This window comes from Chenopodium album, chromosome 16, assembly GCF_948465745.1.
Source record: "Chenopodium album chromosome 16, dcCheAlbu1.1, whole genome shotgun sequence".
Classification (NCBI taxonomy): Eukaryota; Viridiplantae; Streptophyta; class Magnoliopsida; order Caryophyllales; family Amaranthaceae; genus Chenopodium; species Chenopodium album.
In genome coordinates, this window is record NC_137849.1 from 32205777 (window position 1) to 32229917 (window position 24141).

The 24141-nt window shown below is 34.8% G+C and overlaps 1 protein-coding gene across 3 annotated transcripts; it reads left to right on the forward strand.

Moving 5' to 3' along the window:
- Positions 1–4964: 4964 nt before the first annotated feature.
- On the forward strand, positions 4965–10030 carry LOC145586373 (protein phosphatase 1 regulatory inhibitor subunit PPP1R8 homolog). Of its 3 annotated transcripts, none has more exons than XM_081643195.1 (3): positions 4965–5111; positions 6330–6819; positions 8848–10030. In XM_081643195.1, exons 2-3 carry the CDS (start codon positions 6383–6385, stop codon positions 9668–9670), a joined length of 1260 nt encoding a protein of 419 aa, XP_081499321.1. In that variant the 5' UTR covers positions 4965–5111; positions 6330–6382; the 3' UTR covers positions 9671–10030. The 3 variants fall into 3 exon arrangements, with proteins under 3 accessions (XP_081499321.1, XP_081499323.1, XP_081499322.1); XM_081643197.1 differs by having other exon boundaries at positions 5096–5111; positions 5428–6819; XM_081643196.1 differs by lacking the exon at positions 4965–5111 and having other exon boundaries at positions 5126–6819.
- Positions 10031–24141: the final 14111 nt, after the last annotated feature.

The following is a 24141-nucleotide window of genomic DNA, read 5'->3' on the forward strand; positions in this document are numbered from 1 at the left end:
TCTTTCTTTGGGGTATTGTACTACTACTATTATTATTATTACTTTTTTTTTTTAAAGATATTATTATTCTTACGGATTTTTCATGAAATACCATTGAGTTTTAACAAAATTCACCAAATACCACCAACTTTTTTCAAATTCACCATATACCATTCAATTTTTACACATTATCACACAATGCCTATTTTCTTAATGGACGTTAGGCTGTTGTTTATGATACTTTACAAATCCACCATATACCACTTTGAGGAAATTTATTTCACCATATATACACTAATAAAACTTATTTCACTATATACCCAAAAATAATAACAGGTACTTTCTGCTTTTTTAAAAAACAAACACTAGCCATTGCTTTTCTAACGCCTAATTTATGTATAATAAAAGCAACTACCTATAGGGAGTTAAAGCACAACCACACCACTAAGTTCATTTACAAACTTGTCCACACATTCTAAATCCTCATCCTCATGTTATGAATCTCCAAATGTTATTAGTCTTGGAAAAATGTCAAACAGAGTTGATTCAACACCCTTCATAAAAGAAACAAAAGTAGTTAGTGTAGGTTGGTACAAAAACAGAACATGCATATATAGTTACTTATCTTCATTTTGTCACTAATGAATGTCCAGTCATATTTTTGACATCTATACTGCTGAAACACAATCCAGAGGTTCCTAAATAAATATGTTCAGCTATCTATACTTTCTGTATCAACAAGATTGTATGCTATGACAAAAATTCATTATTGTCATCAATTGCAACTGCAGTGAGCATTATGCCGGGCCTCTATAATAATCACTAAGATGTGCACCATTTATGCCTATGATGGGTCCACATCCACCCAAAAACCCTTCACCTAAGCTGCAAATGAAATAAAACAAGCCTTGAATTTTGATCCTTCACTTTCACTATCAGTCTAGGTAACAAGTGCATAGGATCCATGATTTGTAGCTTTAATCATATTAGGGTAACAATCCATACGAATCAGCAAAACCCCCATAAATTTGCACCCTAGATAATGTCTTCACTTTGTAGAATAACCTCGGCTTCACATTAAGATAATATGCAATGAATCCACTATAATGTCAGGATTTGCCTCCAAGTCCTACAACAGATGCCTGCATAGCCTTGCTGAAGACACCATAAGATTTTCTTCAAGTGACAAGTTTTGTTGGTGGTGGTGTAGGCTGCCTAGGTGGAAAAGTAGTCATTATTAATTTTTGGGTATATGGTGAAATAAGTTTTATTAGTGTGTATATGGTGAAAAAAAAAATTTAGAGTGGTATATGGTGAATTTGTAAAATTACACAAACAGCAACCTAACGTCCGTTAAAAAAATAAGCATTGTGTGATAATGTGTAAAAACTGAATGGTATATGGTGAATTTGAAAAAAGTTGGTGGTATTTGGTGAATTTTGTTAAAACTCAGTGGTATTTCGTGAAAAATCAGTTATTCTTACTACTACTACTACTACTACTATTATCATTACTATTATTATTATTATCACTATTACTATTATCACATTATTATCATATTATTATTAAATATAAATTATTAAATATAAATTATTATTATTATTAAATATTATGTATTTATTTATTTATTTATTATTATTATTATTATTATTATTAAAAATTAATAATTATTATTATATTTAAATATTAGTTATTATCTTTAAATATTAATTTTTATTATAAAAAATCAATTATTATAATTATTATTATTACTATTATTATCATTATTATTATTATTAAATATTAATTATTATTATTATTAAATATTAATTATTATTATTATTATTTGATATTAATTATTATTATTATTAAATATTAATTATTTATTATTATTATTATTAACTATTAATTTTTAATATTATTATTATTATAATTATTAAATATTAAATATTTATTATTATTATTAAATATTAATTATTATAATAATTCAACATTAAATATTATTATTTTTAATTATTAATTATTATTATTATTATAATAATTCAATATCAAGTATTATTTTTAAGCAGAGAAGAGCAGAGCAGAACACATTTCATAATAGCAGAGCAGAGTAACTCTAAAGAACAGGTCCTAATCCTCTTACCCAGCTATGTAGTTTGGCTTAATTACAACTAGGGTTGTTCATCAATCCAAGACCGGACCGGACCAAATACCAAAAGTTAGAATTTTAAGAACCGAAGATTGGACCGATTAAGCTAGGACCAAACCTGGAACTGACCAAAAGAATTTGTCCAAAACCCGAGCCGGCCGCTTTGGACCGATTTAAGAACTTTTTAATAAAGAATTCTAATTTTTTTTTAATAATTTTATGGAAAACTCGAAAAAAAAGTAAAGGAAAATCTACACTTTAACGTCTTTTTTTTTTTTTTTTGTATATTTAGTACAAAAAATCTTATAAATTTAAAGTTTTCTAAGCTTATTAAGGATAATCTTAACCATTATTTAAGGTTTCACGCATATTTTAATAAAAAAAATTGATCTTGTCCAACATCGGTTTTTTTAGGGCTTTGGACCGGAACGGACCGAAGGCCAGAAAAATAAATTTTTAGACCCGAAGACCGGATCGAATAACTCGGTCCGGGATCGGTCTGAGGTGATCCGGTCCATTTTTTCGGTCTGCACCGATTTATGAACACTTCTAGTTACAACCTATATAGCTCCACAATGGCTAGCATGTAGCTCTACATTATTTATTAATTGCAAGCATGTCCTTTTATACAACCAACAAACAAATCATCACGCTAAAGCATTATTTGGTTGACAAATAAATTCATGGTAATTTTGATTGGAATTACAATTTCATAAAAGGTCTTTTTTGCACAACTTTTCATTAAAAGTCTTTGTAAACAAAATCAACCACTAATCCTTTTACACAAATCTTCCTAGAATAAACTACATTTGAGATTGCATCAAAAAAAAAAAAAAAAAAAAACCTATATTTAAAGTTGATTGATCAAAGTTGATATTCATATTACTCCTATGGTAAATGGCTTTTCATTGGCTTTTTGATTGGCTTTTGGCTTTTTCATTTGGCCAAACATCTAAAACTTGTGTTTGGTAAATGGCTTTTTCAGCCAGCTGAAAAGCTGGCTTTTAAGCCAAAATGAAAAAGCTACTTGGAGTAGCTTTTGGCTACCTAAGTTACTAATAACATCTAACAACCAATTTTACCAAACATGTTTTTAGACTAATAAAGAGTCAAACAACTAACAAAAAAGCCAATACAAACAACCAGCCAATCAAACCAGCTCACAGCCAACAGCCAACAGCCAGCAGCCAATTGCCAAATAAGGCCAAAATGATTTTTTCCATTTATTCAAAAAAAAAAAATGACTTTTCCTTTTCTTGAAAATTGTGAATTTCATATCTATAATATTATTAAAACTCAAAGGGACAACATGTTGATAACATATGTCACTCTTAAGTCATCATGAGATTTATGACATGTCGATGCATATAATTATTTGGACCACATTAAAACCCTTACACCCCTTGGAATTTCGATATTTTAATACCATTATATTGTCATATTAAGTGGAAAATTATTTCACATTTATTCAACAAAAATAAAATTTCCTTTTAATCTATTGTATTTGTTGTTTTTATTCCACAACAATGCCATTTTATTACTTAATTAACATTCCTTTAAATAATTATACAAACTTAAGATAGTTTTTTTAATTTGTACTTAAACGGAATCCGGGGCATCGTCCGGGCCACAAACTATATCAATGGAATTTATAACGATGGTGAATTGCTAAATTTTGGAGTCTTTGGGCGTGTTCGGCAAAATATAACTGTGAAGGTAGCTGTTAGCTGTGAAGGTAGCTAGCTGTAAACTGTATAAGTAGTTGTTAGCTGTTAGCTATCACAAACTGTTAGATGTGAAAATTAATAATTTAGGTATAAATGTTCGGTAAAATAGCGGTTGACAAGCTGTTACATATAAAAATCAATATTTTATTTTTAAAACTATAGATTAAATTTTCAATAGTTACCTCAAAAGCTATCTCTAATTTCAAAAGCTAATATTTCTAACTTTTCATAAAAGCTACCCCCACCACTAAAAGCTACCTCCACCACTTAAAGCTACCTTAATCACTACTTTGCCAAACACTCACATTTTTTGTTAAGTAGTGGTTTGATTTGGTCAAACCACTAAAAGCTATCTAAAAGCTACTCAAAAGCTAGTGCTGAACACACCTTTTGACTCTTTGTCCGTCAATAGGCAGAATATACGAATGATTTACAAAAATATAGCTTTTAAAAAACTTATTTACGGTTTTGCGTTGGAATGAAACTTATTTACGCAAATACATTCCACGTAGCCTCAGTAATACATTTGGGGTGATTTTTTCTTTAGAGACAAACCGCTACCTTAAGTAGCGGTTATAATCTAAAACCTCTACTTAAGGTAGCGGTTTGCCTTTAGTACACTCCAAGTATAGATACGGAGTAGCATTATAAAGGGTAAAACCGCTCCTCTGAAAAATAAAAAAACAAAAATAAACTTATCCGAGCCTACATGAACAGTAGTTCCGTAATTAAGTTTCATTCCGACGCAAAAGTGTAAGGGGGCGTTTGGTTCACGAAATATAGGTATGAGGTATGGGTTTAGAATGACTAAAACCCATACCATATATTTGATTGTCAAAAATATGAATTTCAAACCCACACCTCAAACCCATGAGGTATGGGGTTTAGAAACATTTGGGGGAGGTGGGTTTGGCTCATTCCATTCCCTTAGGTATCAAATAAAGGAGAGAATAGTGAGATATTCCATTCCAGAATTAAACCAAACACATGGTATTAAGTATTAAGTTCCAACCCGATACCACCTTAACCCCATTCCTGATTCCAACCCCATACCACTCTGTGAACCAAACGCCGCCTAAATAACTTTTAAAGTAACCGTATTTTGGTAAATCATCCAGAATATACGGAAACAGTACGGAGTATTATTTTTTACACCTTTGGAGTTTTTCACTTTTACGCTGCACCCCTTTCTCTCTCTCCCCCATTGAACCATACTCCGAATTCTCCATTGAAGCGCATTCCGAAGCTTTCTCTCCTCCATTCAACCAGCTTCTTAGGTATGATGTTTTTTTTTTTTTAATTATCGAATATCAATTTCACTGTCTAGGGTTTAATTTCTCACTATCTTTGATTTAATTGCCAGTTTAGTCGATTTAGGGTTCTTCATATTGGATATAATATTGAACTATTTGTAATTTTTTCTGAAGTTATGAAAGATTATAATGAGCGGTTTTGTTCCTTGAATTATGTTTTTGTGCAATTTTCGTTGATATTTTGAAAACTAGAAGAAATTTATGTGAATTTTTTCGAGCCTGATTTGCTAATTGAGTCAGAATTGGTTGCTTATGTGTTGGTTTTTCGAACTTAATCTAGCCCACACCCGAGCTAAAGCTTTTTGAGGCTATTGGAGCCCGAGCCGAGCTTAGGATTTAAGGCTCGTCGTGCTTTGAGCTGGAGCCAAGCTTACCTAAATCGAGTACCGAGTTCAAGATAAACCTGTAAATTGGGCCCTTAGGTCCGGCTGATGCCCCGGATTATTTTGACTTACACATTGTATTATAACTTACTTCAAGGGATTCAAGTAATTTTATAATTTTGGCTATTAGAACCGATTATCACAGATCACAACCACCAATTGGCTGTTAAAATTCTTCTTAATGTTCTTTCAAAAGATTAAATTTTTTTACATTTACTTGTGGATAGTTAAAGATCTAATGCTTAGAATTATGTATTGGCAAGAATGAAGAGTAGAAAAATGCTCCAACTAAATAAAAATAGAGGAAGTAACATAGAAATAGACTTATACGGAACTCAAAATATAGTTTATGAACCAAAAGTTTCCGTGTTGGATTGAGAAAAGAGGGGAATGAAGATATATAAAGTTGCATCAAAGATTAACCAGGAATTCTACTGAAGGGAAGGTTGTGGGGTGGATGAATTTGGCTGGTTTCCAATTCAAAATTAACCCTTCCTTCTTTTTCTCTCCCCTCCTTTTTCATTTATTCTGTTAATGCCATCACTGCAATTATTCTGCAGTTGTTTGCTACTCAAGCACACAGTTAATCTATTACTGTCAATTGGATGGAAGAATTTCTTTATTGCTATTTCCATATTGAATTTTTAGTCGATTCTAGATGCAGTGTTTTATTGAGTGTTTAAGCTATGCCCTTGCCGATCAATTAAACTTTATTTGGTTAGAAATGTAATTCTAGAGTCTTATTTGGTTGCTCTTCGGTTCTCTGCTGCTGAGATTGGTGCTGCTAAATTTATTCCAGAAATTCAGAGAATCTGCCACTGCTGCCAGGATTGGTTGGTATAAAAAAAATAAATGTATGGAAGAGCAGGTCTTGACAGATTTAAGAAGGCACAAGCCTTGGAGCCCTTTGCTGTCACTCCCAAAACATCTTCCTTGCCACCTCCTAAATCTGTAACACAATCTTATCCTCAGCATCCTACTCAACAAGGACAGGTGCAGTCACAGAAACCGGCTCTGGATGCAGCTGTGTCTGTACCCTCCACGACAACTCCCAATGTTACCCAGATTGGTGGGGGACAATCTACTTGGCAGCCTCCAGATTGGGCTATTGAACCTCGTCCTGGTGTATATTATCTTGAGGTTGTGAAAGATGGAGAAGTCCTTGACCGGATTAATCTTGACAAAAGGAGGCACATCTTTGGCAGGCAGTTACATACATGTGATTTTGTGCTTGATCATCAATCTGTTTCACGTCAACATGCGGCTGTTGTTCCACATAAAAATGGAAGGTTTGATTTCTTTCACCTTTTTTTTTAATTTCTTTCACCTTGTTTCTTGTGTACTTCTTTGGCCTGGGCTGTCTCTTCAAATAATTACATTATTTTGTCTACATTGATAATTACCATGTCTACAAGATTTCATACTATATCCGAGTAGCATCTATCAATTTCTTAAGTGATACAAAGTGTCTATGACTAAAAGGAACAAAATTCTCTGGGGCCAACTAGTAAATTTCCTACAAGGTACAATAATTCTGAATTTCCTTCAACGTTAATAGTAGTAGTAGCAGCAGCAGCAGCAGCCACCTTTCCATTTCACAATACGTGAAATAATGGGTACCCATTCCCCTCTTAACTATTATTATTCCTAGCATGTACTTGATGCTTATTTAGTGTCTACACTTATATCTCTTAACCGAAAGTGCTCCTAGTATATACATCTTTTGTGATTTCAGGTCAAGTAATGAGTGAAAAATGAATGAAACGTCAGACAGTCGAAATGTTCAAGTTTTATAGTCAAATTGTTTAGCACATTATGAACAAAAAGAATGTCATTCCATAGCAACACTTACTATGGGACATTTTTCTTCATGAAAATCAAACATAGGCCCTATATGCTATACAACTATTAGTTAAAATTTATTCTAAGCACTTATTTGATTGGTTGTTAGTTTGGTAAAGCAGAGGAAGTGATGATAAATTGGTTTATCACCACTCATGTGGCCATGTGGGTGTCTTTGCTTTTAGAGAGAGAGAGATGATTAGTTGTTGATATAAGGTTGGCATAAAAGGAATAAACTCAATAACGATAAAGTGATTAAAACTTATAAAAACAAAAAAACCTGAAAGTGAGTAATACTTAGGGAACCCTGAACTGGATGTAGTATTTTTTAGGCAATTGTTTGAAGAAAATCTAAAGAAGTTAAATAGTTGATGGGTAGTGGGGTGAATGAAAATCAAGAACACATTTCTTTCTAAATTCTATTTGGGGCTGTGATTCAGTAGGACTTGTAAATTAAAAGGATAGTTGTATTGAAGCCTGTAACTTGCCAACGTAAGGTTAAGTATATTCCCTTACACTCGAAAATTAATGCATATGCTCAACTTCTAATAATAATTAAGTTACTTTGTTCTCAAAACAACACTTAAGCTTATATTTATGCCTAGTGCTGTCTGGTTTCCTAATCAAACATGAAAAAGAAACTAAACAACCTTGTAAAATAAAAACGACAATACTTAAAAGAATTAATTAAGGAAAGAGGCTTAGAATATTTAAAGATCCTAATTGAAGGCCCAACACACCTTAGATGAAACCAGCAATAATGAAATCTCACTTGTAAACCCCCACTTTAACAGTTTGTTTGGATAGCAAAGTGGAAGGGAAATGGAAGGGAGGGAAGAAGAAGGAAGGGGAGGTAGAAGGTAAGGTTACATTTTCCCTCCAAATCTTTCTAACATTGGAAGGATTTGGTTTATTAAAGAGGGAGGGAAAATGAATCCTTCCATTTCCTTTCCCTTCCATCTTACCAAATGGTTTCCAAATTGGGGAGGATGGATCCCTTCTTTTCTCTAATCCTCCTTTCCCTCCAATTTTCTCTATCCAAACAGAGTGTTAAAAGTACAGTAAAATCAAGAGAGTTCATAACTATAGTTGTAAGGATATTCATTAAATAGGGTCCCGATTGACTTAAGTAGTTTGTCATTTTAATTGCTACAGTTTAGAGTATATAATGTGCATTCAGTATATTGCAAAATAGCTTATCTGATGATAAGTTCTTACTTAATACCTGAAACAATTTCAGTATCTCGGAGAGCTATAAGTTTTCCATTGAGCACTTTATTAAACACCCATGGTCAGTAACATGTTAAAGACTTAAAGTCATTTTGGAGTTTGGATTTTGCTCTAAGATGTGATTAAATGTGCAAGACCTTCTCCTCGCTCAGTGGAGGAAAAATTATTAAGAGAATTATTTTGACAAAAGATATACGTGTTGAAATTATTTGCTAAACGTTGTGATCGACCTGGCTTTGTTGCAGCGTATATGTTATGGATTTGGGATCTGCACATGGTACATTTGTTGCGAGTGAGAGGTTAACAAAAGATACACCTGTTGAACTTGAAGTGGGGCAGTCTCTGCGATTTGCTGCATCAACTAGAACTTATATCTTGAGAAAGAATGAAGCAGCTCTTTTCCCTCCACCTCCTATACCCACAGAAATTGATTTGCCGCCACCCCCTGACCCTTCTGACGAGGAAGCTCTTGTTACTTATAACACACTATTAAATCGTTATGGTATTAGCAAATCAGACCTTGTTAGATCCACAAACTTGTTTGCTGTATCCAGTGGTAATGATGATAGCCAACCACCAACTAGGGCAGCTAAGAGAATGAAGAAATCTAGAGTTGCCTTCAGAGACCAAGTTGGGGGTGAGCTGGTTGAAGTTGTTGGGATTTCTGATGGTGCCGATGTAGAAACAGAACCTGGTCCTCTTGGTCTAAAAGAGGGAAGCCTTGTTGGTCAATATGAGTCACTAGTCCAAATCACGGTGATTCCAAAAGGGAAAGGCCAGACGTCTGTCAAGGAAGATAATGTCTCTCCAAAAGGCGTTACTGACAAATTACAGGAAGTCTTGAACAAGGTTAAAAAATCTAACTCATCAAAAAGTGGCATCTATGATGACCTATATGGAGATTCTTTTTCTGGAAAGGTGGGTTCGTCATGGGCAATCTCCTCTGGTAACCCTGTTGGTAGAGAACCATCTCCCTCAAACAATGGCGGGATGAAGGATGTTTTGTCCAACACTGCTTCAGGAAGCAATAATATTCTTGATGATGACGATGACTTATTTGGTGACTGATTGAGGCAAGTGATCAGGCGGAAAATTTCCTGACTGCCTCTCTTAAAAGGAAAAATGCTCTTTGATTGGTTAGCCACTGTCAATGAAATCAATTGACTGAGATGCATAATTTTTTGCTCAAGACAGGGAGGCATCTTTAGAGAGGTGATTTTGTTGTATTTTAATATTAGTTTTCTGTTTTGGTGCAATTTCACCATCTGTGTGAGGCCTAGGATTTGATCTTTAGATTCTTGCTGTATAGATGCAATGCTTTGTACGGAATAGTCGGATTGTGCTTAAACTCACAGTCCCTTGAGTTTGTATGGTGCGTCATGTGTGTCATAAATCTGAGCCTCACATCACAGCTTTTGCATTTTTGCATCTTGATTCTTACATCTTAAAAAGTACAGCTTATTATTTGATTTTTAATTTTTTGTGTAATGTTGTTAAGGATCCCTCTGAAACAAATTATATCTTTGTTTCCTGCTTCTGGTGACTTACCTACCTGCACTTTTTGATGCCCTTAAGTGCTTGATTGCATATGTTTTGAATTTCATTTGTTTATGGTGTGAAATTCAAACCTCTTAAGGATCATATTACTTTGTTGGGCCTGAGAAATGAAGATCCCTTTTGAAGTGTTGCTATTACCTGCTCCTTGGTTGCTCGAACACATACGGAACATTGAGTGTTCAAGACTTGGCTTGAATTAGTGCACTATAAATTAGTTGTTCATTTAAAATTTTAAATTCGTATCCAAAATAATTTAGTATGGGATACTTTGGCACTTTACTTGATTATCATTGCGACTGAGTTAGACTCGGTTCTTTTGAGCTTATGGCAGAGCAAGGTAGATTTTAACACAGTAGAGCAGAGTAGAACACATGTCAGCAGAGCAAAACAACTAATTTATACTTGACTGAGCAAGGCTCAGCAGAGTAGAGTAGACCACAGCCGCTCAAAAGAACATGGCCTTATTGAGAGAGAAAGGTGGAGTGTTAGCAAAAATTTGGATAAGCACTAATGATATTTGTTGATAAATAAATTTAATGTGAAACCAACGGAAAATTTGAGAAGCAGAAAGTGAGGGTAACTCAAGTGGTTAGAGCTTACCCTGTCCTTGTTGCTTCTTAATTCTAGGAGGTTTTTGGATCGATTTTCATTATCCTGGTATAAAAACCAAATAAAATAAATAAATAAATAAATTAAAATTGAGAAGTAGCAAATAATTGAAGATAAAAGAAAAAATTTGAGAAGCAGCAAAATAATCGAAGGTAAAACAAAAAATATAATGTGAAACAAATGTAAAAGAAGTGGTAACGTATTTAGCTTATTTCAACCATTGAACCTATGCAAGTATTTGAACCTCTTTATAGCCATTTAAGGAGTAATCGACATCTCATTCATTCGAGCAAATAATTGCACCAAAATTACCATTCAAACATCAACTCCTTTTCCCTTTTACTCTTTTAGTATTTTCTAGAAACAATGAAATGACTACTACAAGTAAAGTAAAGTGTATTTGAATAGAGAGAGATATTGCGTATCCATACGATTCTTAAAACCCGATATATACATATATTTTATCGTGGTGCATTTATCTTTTTTACTAAATGACATGTAATTACGTATGTGGCGACCTGATAAATTCTCAAATTGAGCACGTATAATATACTTTATTAAAAAATTGCTTTATGTAAGATTTTAACAATATTCCATGATTTTTATACTAATCAGTATGTCATTTAATTTGACAAATTTTACAGAATTTCTTGTGATATATATAAAGAGGAAGGCTCATGTAAGAACCCTCCTCTATATAATAACCCAATCTTATATAAGTATCCATCTCAGCCATTCATTGGTTTTGATCTAACCATCTAAAATACTCCTTTAGTAATGGCATTTATGTAATTCTTTACATTTTTTTTACACTTTTAACAAAATACCTTAAATGGCTTTGCTCTTCTTTTAATTTTCCCTTTTTGTTTTATTATGACTAGTATGACTATTGCTCATCTGATGTACATTCCATTATGAGAGAAGGATTATGGAATGTGTTTGGGTTATGTGTTGTGCTAGCAGTTTAATAGTGTGATTGTGGTTAATTAGTGAGTGCTAAAAGAATCGAAGATAGGTTTAGAATTAGAATATAGGTGTAGAACATAGAAAAAAAAAGTTAGAACATAGAAAAAAAATTATAATACAGGTAGAAATTTAGAACATAAACAAATTTTAGAACATAGGGAAAAAATTTAGACCGTAGACTGAACAATTTTAGAACATAAGAATAAAATTTAGAACATAGAAAAAAAAAATTAGAACATGTGCTTAGAACATGGGAAAAAAGTTTAGAACCTGGATAAAATAAATAAATAAATAAAAGTTAGAACATAATAAGGGTATAAAAAATAGAGAAAATTTTTAAAACATATGAGTATAAAAAAATAGACATAAAAATTTTACATGAAACATCTCAAAATTACATGAAACATCAACAAGATTGTGTTAGAGATTGATTACATGAAACATCTCGGAATTAGTTAGAGGGACATCTTGGCTTGTGGTTCAATTATAAACGTTATTTTACATCTTGTTAATTCTCATAGGTGCTAGAAATGCTATGTATATATAAAAAAAAAAAATTAAAAAAAAATAAATAAACCTATTAGCTCAAATGGTAAAGCACTATGCAAATGCATAGGGATGTAGGTTCAATTCCTACATAGGTTATCTCTAAGAATAACTTAAAAAAAAACTATAAAAAGAAAATAAATCGGCACTAAATTATACGAACCCACGTACAAACTCTTATCTTTGTGTTACACAAATGAACCTACGTGGGATTCGAACCCACATCCTTTGTGCATTTGCACAATGCTCTACCTGTTGAGCTAGTAGGTTAATGTATATAAACCACTCAAATTAGAAAAAAATTAATAACAACTATATGAAATAATCACAAAAGTAATTTTTTTTTATCACATCATATTCCTATGCACTTCTATTCACAATATTAAGCGTTATTTATTGCAATCCGATGATTGAATACTTTCATTTAGGTGGGTTAATTATATTGGCTATACAATCATTAGTAGACAGTAGTCCTTCAAGGCAAAGGCTGCTATCCCTTGTATACTTGCATTTAGGTTGGTTCATTCTATTGGCTATACAATCATTAGTAGACAGTAGTCCTTCAAGGCAAATGCTGCTATCCCAAGTTAAGACTAGTGTTAATCAAGCAAGGTTTGACAAAAACACAACTAATTAACAATAAAAAGTAGTGCTAATATAAAAAAGTATACCCATTATATGCATATCATAGTATACTCCATATACAAGTAGATAAATAAAAAAATATAATGAATCAATAATAAAAACAAAAGAAATCATGTTTTAGAACATGCTGAAAAATATAATACACAAAGATATGCAACAATAATATAATTTTACATGTGCTAAATAATAGTTTAGAGCATGCAAAGATTGTTAAATAATAGTTTAGAACTTAGTGAATTACTTCTAAATACAGTGAATTACTTTAGAACATAATGACTAAAATTAGAACATAGATAGAAAATTTTAGAAAATAGAGGATAAACTTTAGAACATAATCAATTATTTTATGTTCTAAATTTCCTTATAACATAGTGAATTACTTTAGAACATAGCTATATTAACATATTGAATTACTTTAGAACATAGTTTACTTGATCTTGTAAAGTTTTTTAGAACATAAAGAAATACTTTGGAACATATTGAACTACTTCATATTCTAAATTTTGTTAGAACATAGAGAAATACTTTAGAATATAGTTATGTCTAAATTTACTTTTGCTATAGAATATAGTGAACTACTTTAGAGCATAAAGGATAAAGTTTAGAACATAATGAACTACTTTTGAACATAAATGGTAAAGTTTAGAACATAGAGAGAAAGTTTTAGAATATATAGAGTAAAGTTTAGAACATAGAGGGAAAAATTTAGAACATAGAGGGAAAACTTTAGAACATAATGAATTATTTTATGTTCTAAATTTCCTTATAACATACTAACTTACTTTAGAACATAGTTATATTATGTTCTAAATTTTAGATTGTAGTGAATTACTTTAGAACATAGTTTACTTTATGTTCTAAATTTTCTTAGAACATAGAGAAATACTTTGGAATATAGTGAACTACTTTATGTGTGAACTACTTTAGAGCATAAAGAATAAAGTTTAGAACATAATAAATTACTTTAGAACATAAATGATAAAGTTTAGAACATAGAGAGAAAATTTTAGAATATATAAGATAAAGTTTAGAACATAAAGGGTAAACTTTAAAATATAAAGAAAAACTTTAGAACATAGTGGAAAGCTGTAGAACATAAAGGGAAAACTTTAGAACATAGTGAAAACTTTAGAACACAGTGAATTACTTTATAACATAATGAATTATTTTAGGGTCTAAATTTCCTTATAACATAGTGAATTACTTTTAGAACATGAATTACTTAGAACATAATTTACTTGATGTTCTAAATTTTCTTAGAACATAGAGAAATACTTTAGAACATAGTAAATTACTTTATGTTCTAAATTTTCATAGAACATAGAGAAATACTTTAGAACATACTTATGTCTAAATTTGGTTTTGCTATAGAATATAGTGAACTACTTTAGAGCATAAATGACAAAGTTTTGAACATAGTGAACTACTTTAGAACATAAAAAGTTTAGAATATAGATAGAAAATTATAAAATATATAGGGTAAAGTTTAGAACATAGAGGGTAAACTTTAAATCATAGAGGGTAAACTTTGAAACATAATAAATTACGTTATATTCTAAATTTTCGTAGAACATAGAGAATTACTTTAGAAGATACTTATGTCTAAATTTGCTTTTGCTATAGAATATAATGAACTACTTTAGAGTATAAAGGACAAAGTTTTGAGTATAATGAACTACTTTAGAACATAAAGACTAAAGTTTAGAACATAGAGAGAAAATTATAAAATATATAAGGTAAAGTTTTGAACATAGAGGGTAAACTTTAGAACATAGAGGGAAAACTTTAGAACATAGGATATTACTTTATGTTCTAAAATTTTCGTAGAACATAGAGAAATACTTTAGAACATACTTATGTCTAAATTTGCTTTTGCTATAGAATATAATGAACTACTTTAGAGCATAAAGGACAAAGTTTTGAACATAATGAACTAAAGTTTAGAACATAGAGCGAAAATTATAAAATATATAGGGTAAAGTTTAGAACATGGAGGGTAAACTTTAGAACATAGGGAAAACTTTGGAACATAGTGAATTACTTTATGTTATGCAAACTTGTTTTACGTTCTAAACTATAATTTATTTTATAGTTATAGCTAGATTCAAAAACACAAAAATGTGGCAAAATCTACAAAATTTTATTAAAATAAATCTCAGGGGAAAAAAAAGAGTTGTACATATAAATTTAATTATAGTGGACTAATTAAGTAATTATGCACAACAACTCCAATTATCACATGACTAACCATAGGAATTATACGACTCATCACAACCCGTTTTAAGAAGACTTTCTTAGCGCAATCGAAAATCAAAGTAACTAGAAATTACAAGTCATCACTTACCACTATCTCAAGTCACAGAGGTGAAGAGCTCAAAATGTTGATAAACCTTTTTTTTTTTTAATAAAATTCAACCAAACTATTCTTAATCAAAAATATCTTCATTTACAACCAACATGACGTTGGGGGAAGATCTTCCTCCAACCAAACATAAAAAGCAATAAGAGCTAGACTATTTTTTGCAAGTATACGGGCTGCTTTGCTTCCGTTTCTTTTGATATAGACAAAAGAGATTAAAACACATAGAGAAGCCAATCTTATTGATTACTAAATTAGGCAATCCAAAAAATATGAGCAAGCTAAAGTCCAATAGTCACCAAAGAATTACAAGCACCGATAATGTAGACTGATGAGTACTAAAGCTATAAATATGCAATTTAGATCAAGAACAGCAACTTACGCAAATTATGATTACCTCTAAGACTAAATGATATGTATTAAGTTAATTAGAACTCAAACATATGTAACATCGTATCAGAGACTTTTATCAAACACTTGGGGTGCACATTACATTATGTTGATTAGAACTCAATTACTACCTAAAAACACAAAACATTAACACTGCATTATTTAACAAGTAGCTAGCAAACTATAAGAATTAATAACTTTTAATCCTATTCCTAATAATCTCCCAGCCCATTACTAACCAACTATGACAAGCTACAAGCCTAATTAACCTTCAAACACCCCTCCCCTGAAATTTCGCCAAAAAAATCGAAAAAAATAATCTGAAATTGCAATAACTAATTTAATCTTAAATTCAATATACTTACTACATAAGTTAGAAATTTCATTTGAATTGCACGTAATTTCGGCATGTCCAATTGCAAAAAAGAAAAATATATTTATAATTAACTTACAATATGTTCTAATGGAAGATAGTTAGCTTAGATGCCGCTTCAATGGAGAATAGTTAGCTTAGATGCTGCTTTAATGGAGGATAGAAAGCTTAGATGCGGCTTTAAATACATGCTTCAATGGAGGAGAGAGAGGGAGAGAAGTGGGTTGCTGAATTCAAAGAGGATACAAAAAATGAAACGTCAACTCGTCAAAGTAATACATTTGGGGGTGTATGTTCTGCAAATTACAAAAATGTCATTACTCACTAATTAATTTCAGCTTTTAGATGAAATATGATCAATGGTCCAGATGGGTTCTTATATATAATGTGTTCTTATATAGAGGAGGGTTCTTACATGAGCCCCCCCTCTCTCTCTCTCTCTATATATATATTTTTTTTGTTTGTAAAAATCCTAATTAATTATACAATGAATAAAAAACAAAGAAAATATCAAACTACTATGAATATTTAATTTATAAATCACTAAACCCCACTCCCTTTTCCATTTATCATCCATCTACACGCAAAATGCAATAGTATATAACTCGGATCGTATTATTTTACACATTTTTGTAACCTACTACTTGTATTATGTTTAGACTAATATTTTGAACATAAAACACTAAAAATATGTGAAACTTTCCATACATAGTGGATTTTTTTTTATTGAACAGACTTCAATTTCTTTAAAATTAATGTGTCATAAGATCAATAAAATCTAGAAAAAAGTTAAACAATTAAGTAGAAATTTTTTAAGGAAAATAGGGCACATGTGGACAGATTTGATTAAAAAAAATATCTTTCACCCATTTCTTCCCTTTTGGTGTTTTAAAGGGCCAATAATCAAGGTGTGTGAGCACAATTTTTAGATCACAAATGTAAAGGCAGCACCAATGATTCATCATATAAGCTTGTAAAGAAGGTAATAACTTTAGCTTTTGAGCTTTAAGAGGTGGTGGCAAATAAACGAAGCATTTATACTTTTTAAAATATTTTTTTCTTATTTAAGGTTTTTTTTTTTTTTTTTTTTTTTTTTTTTTTTTTTTTTTCTTTGTGGCCATCCTAGTGGAGGCTGAAATTATGAATTCATAGTTTTTTCATATGAGACGAGTATATGGGTTTGGGCCGACCAATTTTATGCACACCTAGCTAAGTGAATAAACTATTATATCCCGTCTTCTATGAAAATCGAACCTTTAACTTACTAGGGTGGAATAATAAGAAGTGATCAATGCTGTTATATCTTTCCTCGTTATGTAAACACAAGTATTCTGTATTGAATTGTTGATATCAATTGGGACTCATGTTTACAATGTCACTAAAAATGAAGAAGCAATGGTGCAATAACAACAAAGAAAGACATATAGAATAATTTTTTTTTGGGTTTGTTGATATTTATTATGAAAGGATGAAAATTTGAGTTGATTACTTCAGAATAGTTATAAATTTCATCATCTTTAATTATGTTTTATTGATGAAATTAGTTAACATTCATATAATATGATTATATTTTCTTCGTTTCTATTTACATATACAATAATAAAGTTAAACGTCTAACGCAATAATAATTTCATCTTTGTTTCCATGCATAGGAAAGCAAAGTGTCCAATAATCCAATACATAATTTCTTTTGTTTGTTTATTTGGATTGAAAGTAAAGTGTCTTGGCATAATGGTTATGCAACAACCTAACAAGGAATTATTGAATTTCTCATAATAAAACAAGAGAATCTAGGACAAAACTAAAAGTTTTTTAAGAAAAGAACTTTATTATTTATCGATCAAGTACTGTATGACTTTTGTTTTGGTAAATTTTCGTCACTTATTGAGCTACATGAAGATGATACGTTGTTCATACGAGAGAGGGTGCTGGATTGATTGATTGTTAAAGGAAAATTTATTCTTTCATTCTCGAAATAAAAGTATCATACGAAGAATAACACTATTTTTAGATGTTTAGAAATAATCTTTATCACAACTTTTAAACTAAAAATGAAATGTAATATTATACTCGGTAGTATCTTTGTTGTTTGAAAAAATAAATAAATCATGTTTCGAGTGAAAATAATGGGACCTTCGGACGGGTCCTTTTTAGTGGGCTGAAGACTGAACTTGGTCCAAATGGTAGCTGGGCCGAGGATTTCCTGCACAGCAAACACACGTAACTGGCCTCAGGGGTGTGCCGAGGAAGGCCCCTCCGATGCCAAAGTCAGAACCGTGTTTAGAGAGAAAACTATGCAACATTATTAATTGCTTGAGGCATAAAGTGAATGAATGTAGAGAGAGAAGATTGATTGCTTTTGTACCTTGATATAATAGGAGAAGTGGGCTTTGCATCAAGTGGGCTTGCCACGTTGACTGGGCCTTTGACCTGACTTGACATGGATTGGAGGGTTGAACCTTGACCTTGGGCTTTATAATTGAATCATTTATGAACTAGCCCAATTGGAGTAAATTAGACCCAAACAACTTGCCCCCCAGACCCGATTTGGAAGCATGACGAGTCGGGTTTTGACTTGCAAAAAGGAGGGAAGTAAATGATTTAATTAAAAAATTTGAATTGGACAGTTATTGGTGAAATAACTACCGTTTAGAGAGTAATTAAGGAAGTTGGAAGGTTTAGTGGGAAGTTTAATTGGAGGGAGTGTGTTTAACGGTTACTTTAAGGTGAGTTAGTAGGGGCTTAATGGCGCAGACTCCTAGAATTCCCATTTCTGGAAATATTTAGTCCTTCCGCCCCACTCTCTCTCCTCACTTCTTTGCAACCCACACTCAAACTCACGCAAAAATCCCACAACGAACCCCAGTGCGACTTTGAATTTTCGCTTATTGACTGAGATTAAGCTTCCGAAACACAAATCCGTTGCTCCGAACTTATAGATCGGCGAATGAATGTGGAGATCCTAGAGAACATCCCCCAAATTTTTGCTGAAGAGAAGCTAAGAGAGGCTGAGGAAGAGAAGAAAGCTACAGAGCAGCAGAACAATGTGCCCTCCTTTTCAGCGGCTGGCTCTTTTGGGACTTTACATTCCTCTGAAATGGGGTTTGGTTCAGCTCCCCTTGTTCCGGTCCCCGATCGCGCCAGAGTTACGCTCGATGCGTGGCGTCCTTCAGCCACTATGTACTTCGGCGATCCTGCCAACGCTTTTGAGTTGGAGAGATCGAGGTACTAGACTACTGGAGCTGCTGCTGGTGCTCCTGAGGTTTCGGACAGGGTGCCGGATCCTTTCCTCGTGGATGCAGGTAAATTCTCGTACTTAAGTTATATTTTCAGTTAAGTATTTTTTTTTCTTTTTCTTTTTTACATCTGCTCTTCGAATTCCACTTTGCAGACTACTCAGAACCATTTCCTGGCCATCGTAATGAGCGATGATCTGAAGGCCAAGCTCGAGGAAGCTGAATGTAAGAAGGCTGAGGCTGAGAAGGCCGCTGTTGAGGCCGAAGAGGAGTGCAAAAAGATGGCCTCTGCGTTCAATACCTTCTTCCAGGAGATGGAGTAGAATGTCTTTCCGACCATTGACCAGGGCGAGGCCCTGATCAACGAGTATGGGGTTGTGAACATCCCTTGCTTTCGACCTCGGATTGAGCAAAAGTTTAAGGACGAGGTCCAGGCTGCCGATTGAGGGCGGCTGCCGATTTAGTTTCTGGTATTTGTGTTTCTAAAACTGAAGTTTCATGTAGCCCGGTGATCCGAGCATGTTTTCTTTTTATAATATGCATTACTTTCTTCTTTCCATTGCCTTGTTCTTGTTGTCTTAGCTTTTCTTTGCTTTTTCTAATTTTTCAAAAATTTCGCAAAATTTCTCTAAGTATGGAACCTCGGCTTGGAGATTTTCCGAAGGTAATATGAGTGCTCCTTGCCCCCTAGAAATCTGAAGTGACTGTCTTCGGATTTCTAAGGTGATTGCTATTGTCTTTTGGTATAGACAAAGCTTTTACCGTAGCAAAATTTCTAGGTAAAATTTTTCTGTAGTTTCTGCTATTTTTCTTGTTTCTTCTCACTGTTTCACTTTTTATCCGAGGGAATGGATATTTGAGACACAGGGCCATTTTCTAGCAATGTCTCGAATAATAGCCAGCCGAGGTACAGGGCCAGCTTAAGGCAATACCTCAGACTCGTCCACGACCTCTTTCCCCCCAAGAACTGATCTATCCGAAGTATAATGCCTCTAAGGGGCGATACTTGGGTGGTGAGATCATTGTTCCATTTTAGGCTGGTTCAGCGGCAGTCTGAAACATAACGCCTCTGAGGGGCAATGTTTCGGATAGTGCTGAGGGAGAACCTTTATTGAAAAATGAGAAAAGTAGAAAAATAAAAACTTGCAAGATTTTTGTAGAAATGGTGGCTCTAATGCCTTTTTATTAATCATTGAAAATGCACTTACATAGATTGTTCAGCCCTGAAGGGTTTACACGTGATATTTCTTAAGTACATCAGCATTCTAGTGATTTTTCAGCTCAGTTACATCCAACTGCCGAAGTCGGTATGTTCCAGGCTGAAGCTCGTCATAAATTTCATAGGGCCTTTCCTAAGTTGCTGAGAGTTTCCCATGAATTCGACTCTTCTACACAGCTGTAGCATTTCTAAGAACGAGATTCCTAATTCTGAGAGGCCTCGCGTGAACCCTTCGGTTGTAGAACTTGCTGATTTTCTACTTGTATGCAGCCATTCTGTCTCGGGCCGAGTCTTTTACCTCATTTAGGAAGTCGAGGGATTCCTTCATGAGTTGCTCATTTTCAGCTGAGAAATGGTGCACTTGTAGGCTTTCAGAACCAATTTCCACTAGGAGGACAGTTTCGGCTCCATACACCAGCTCAAAAGGTGAATGGCCCGTAGCCTCTTTTTCAGTCGTCCGAAGTGACTAGAGGGTTCCACGGAGTTCCTCTATCCACTTGGAATTTTAATCTTCCACCCTCTTCTTGAGAGCATTGAGGATCTGCTTGTTTGCAGCTTCGGCTTACCTGTTGCTTTGCAGATGACGCATTGCTGAGTATGCCAATTTGATGCCGAACTGGTCAGTGTACCGCCTCAGCGACATGTTATTGAATTGCCTCCCATGACCAAAGACAAAAACCTTCGGGATACCGAAGCGAGTGATAATGTTCTGCCAGATGAACTTCCTAACAGTTTTCTTTGTGATGTTCGAAGCAGCTTTGGCCTCAATCCATTTGCTGAAATAGTCAATGCCGACTATCAGCCATCTTTTCTAATATGGAGCATCGAAAAAGGGACCTATTATATCCAGCCCCCATTGGGCAAATGGAAGCGGATTCAAGATCGGCTGAAAATCTCGGGCCGGCTGATGGATAACTGGTGCGAATTTTTGGCATTTCTCGCATTTTCTGACCAACTCCTTAGCATCTGAGATCATGGTGGGCCTGTAATACCCTGCCCTCAATGCCTTGTGGGCCAAAGTCCTTCCCCTAATGTGGTTCTTGCAGATGCCGAGGTGAATCTCCCGAAGGATGTAATCAGCGTTTGTTGGTCCCACGCACTTCAGCAACGGGGCTGAGAAGAATTTTTTCAGTAATTCTCCTCCGAAGACGATGAACCTTGAGCTGGTTCGCTTCAACTTGGAGTCCAAAATTTTATCTTCGGGAATTTCTCCCCGAAGCTTGTAAGCTAGGATGGGGTCCATCCAGCTCGGCTCATGGTTGACACAACACACTTTAGGCACTTTGTCAACACTTCTTTCTTAGTGCACCTCCACATATACAGATCAGTTCAGCTCGGTTAGAGTTGAACTGGCGAGTTGGAGAGTGCGTCGGCTTGCGCATTCTGACCCCTTGGGATCAGCTGAACTTCAAAAGTTCTCAGCTTTGCAATGACTGTTTTGATCTTCGCAAGGTATGCTATCATGGAGGGCTCTTTGGCCTCATATTCGCCTCGGATATGATTTGCAACGAGCTAAGAGTCTGTTTTCAGGCAGACATGCTCAGCTTCCAGTGAGATGCACAATTCTTGACCAGCTATCGTTGCCTCGTACTCAGCTTCGTTATTCGAAGCTTTGAAAGAAAATTTGAGTGCTTACTCAAAGGATTTGCCTTCGGGAGAGGTTATCACTACCCCTGCCCTCGAACCATTTACGGTGGAGGATCCATCCGTAAAAACGGTCCAGACTTTCTTTTCTTCGTATAGCGTCTCCCGGTACGAGCACTCGGCTAGGAAATCGGCTAGAGCTTGAGCCTTGATGGCTGCTCTCGGCTGGTAGCTGATGCTGAACTCTATGAGCTCGAAGGCCCACTTCGCCATCCTACCAGATTTTTCAACTTTGCCGAGGACTTTTTCCAGCGGCTGATCAGTCAAGACCACTATTTGATGGCAATCAAAGTATGGCCTCAGCTTCCGAGCGGCTACCACTACTTCATATGCAACTTTCTCGAGTAGGGGGTAGCGAGTCTTGGCATTCGTCAGAGTGTGGCTGACGAAATAGATTAGCTACTGAACTTTTTCTTCTTCCCTCAGCAGCACTGCACTTATAGTGGCTGGGCTGACTGCCACGTATAAGTACAGGGTTTCTCCTTCGGCTGGGCGAGTCAGCGTCGGGAGTTGAGCCAGATGCTCTTGAAGCTGCTTAAAGGCTTCCTTTTTCTCATCTTCCCAGATGAGCTCTTTTGTTTTTAGGAGCTTTAGCGCTTTGAAGAAGGGTACCCTTTGTCCGAGGCTTTAGAGATGAACCTAGACAAGGCCGCCATTCTCCCGGTGAGCCGCTGAATGTCCCTCTTTGTTTTCAGCTCGGAAAGATCGAGCACTGCTTGCACCTTTGCGGGATTGGCATCAATCCCTCTCTTGCTTACCATGAAGCCAAGAAATTTCCCTAACTTCACGCCAAAGACACACTTCTTCGAATTCTTGCTTACCATGAAGGGCATCATTTTATAGTTATACACCCCGGCGTTCGTGACAAATGTCGTTTTTGCTCGGTCATCGGGGTGCATGAAGATCTGATGGTACCTCGAGAATGCGTCCATGAAACTAAGCAGAGCATGTCCACTCGTCGAGTCGACTAGCTGATCGATTCTCAGCAAGGGGTAGAAGTCCTTTGGACAAGCTCTATTTAGGTCCGTAAAGTCAACGCACATTCTCCAGGTGTCATTTGCCTTTTGAACAATCACCACATTGGCCAACCATTCCGGATATTGGCAGAATTCGATGAAACCTGCGTCCAACAACTTCTTGACCTCGACTGTGATGTCTCGGTTCTTGGTTGCGGAATAGTTTCGCTTCTTTTGCTTAATGGATCGACACGTGGGGTCGACATTAAGCTTGTGGGAGATGAGGCTCGGGTTTATCCCGGGCATGTCTGCCGCTGAGAAAGCGAACACATCTCTATTGTCCCAAAGGAGTTGGATGAGCTCTACCCGAACATTTGGATCGAGATCTAGTCCGATGGTGACGCATTTTTCAGGGTCTCCTTCAGTCAACTCTATTGATTCAGTCTGCTGATCCAGCTTCATTGCCTTGGGGCCGGATTTTTCACAATCGGGCCTACTTTCAATATCAGCAGGTCTCCTAGACTTTGGCGGGTTTTCTGAGTCTTTCGGCTCAGATGAGGAACCGGCTTTTTCTTTCCCTAGCGAGCTTTCTCTTGCCAGGGCTCCTTGGGCCGAAGAACTTAGGCCTTTTGGCTTCTTTGCGCTTCGTTCCATTTCTTTTTCTTTTTACTCCTCATCCTCGTTATCTTCAGAACGACTTGTGGATGGCTTGAGGTAGTTGCATCGGGCAGCTTCCTTTTGGCTGCCTTGAATTTTTTCGGGGTAGCCGGAGTCGTCTGAAACATAGATCATCAACTGATGATACGTGGAGACTACCCCTTGGATGTTGTGAATCATAGGTCTCCCCATGATCACGTTGTATATTGATGGGACGTCCATGACTAAAAATTCGGCCATAACGTTCCTGGCTGCTTCGTCGTGGCTAATGGTGACAGGAAGAGTTATTTTCCCGTCAAGATATGATGTAGACCCGTTGAATCCTGATATTGGGTAGGGTACCGGATTTAAATGCTTGGTCTTCAACTTCAGCTGGTTATAG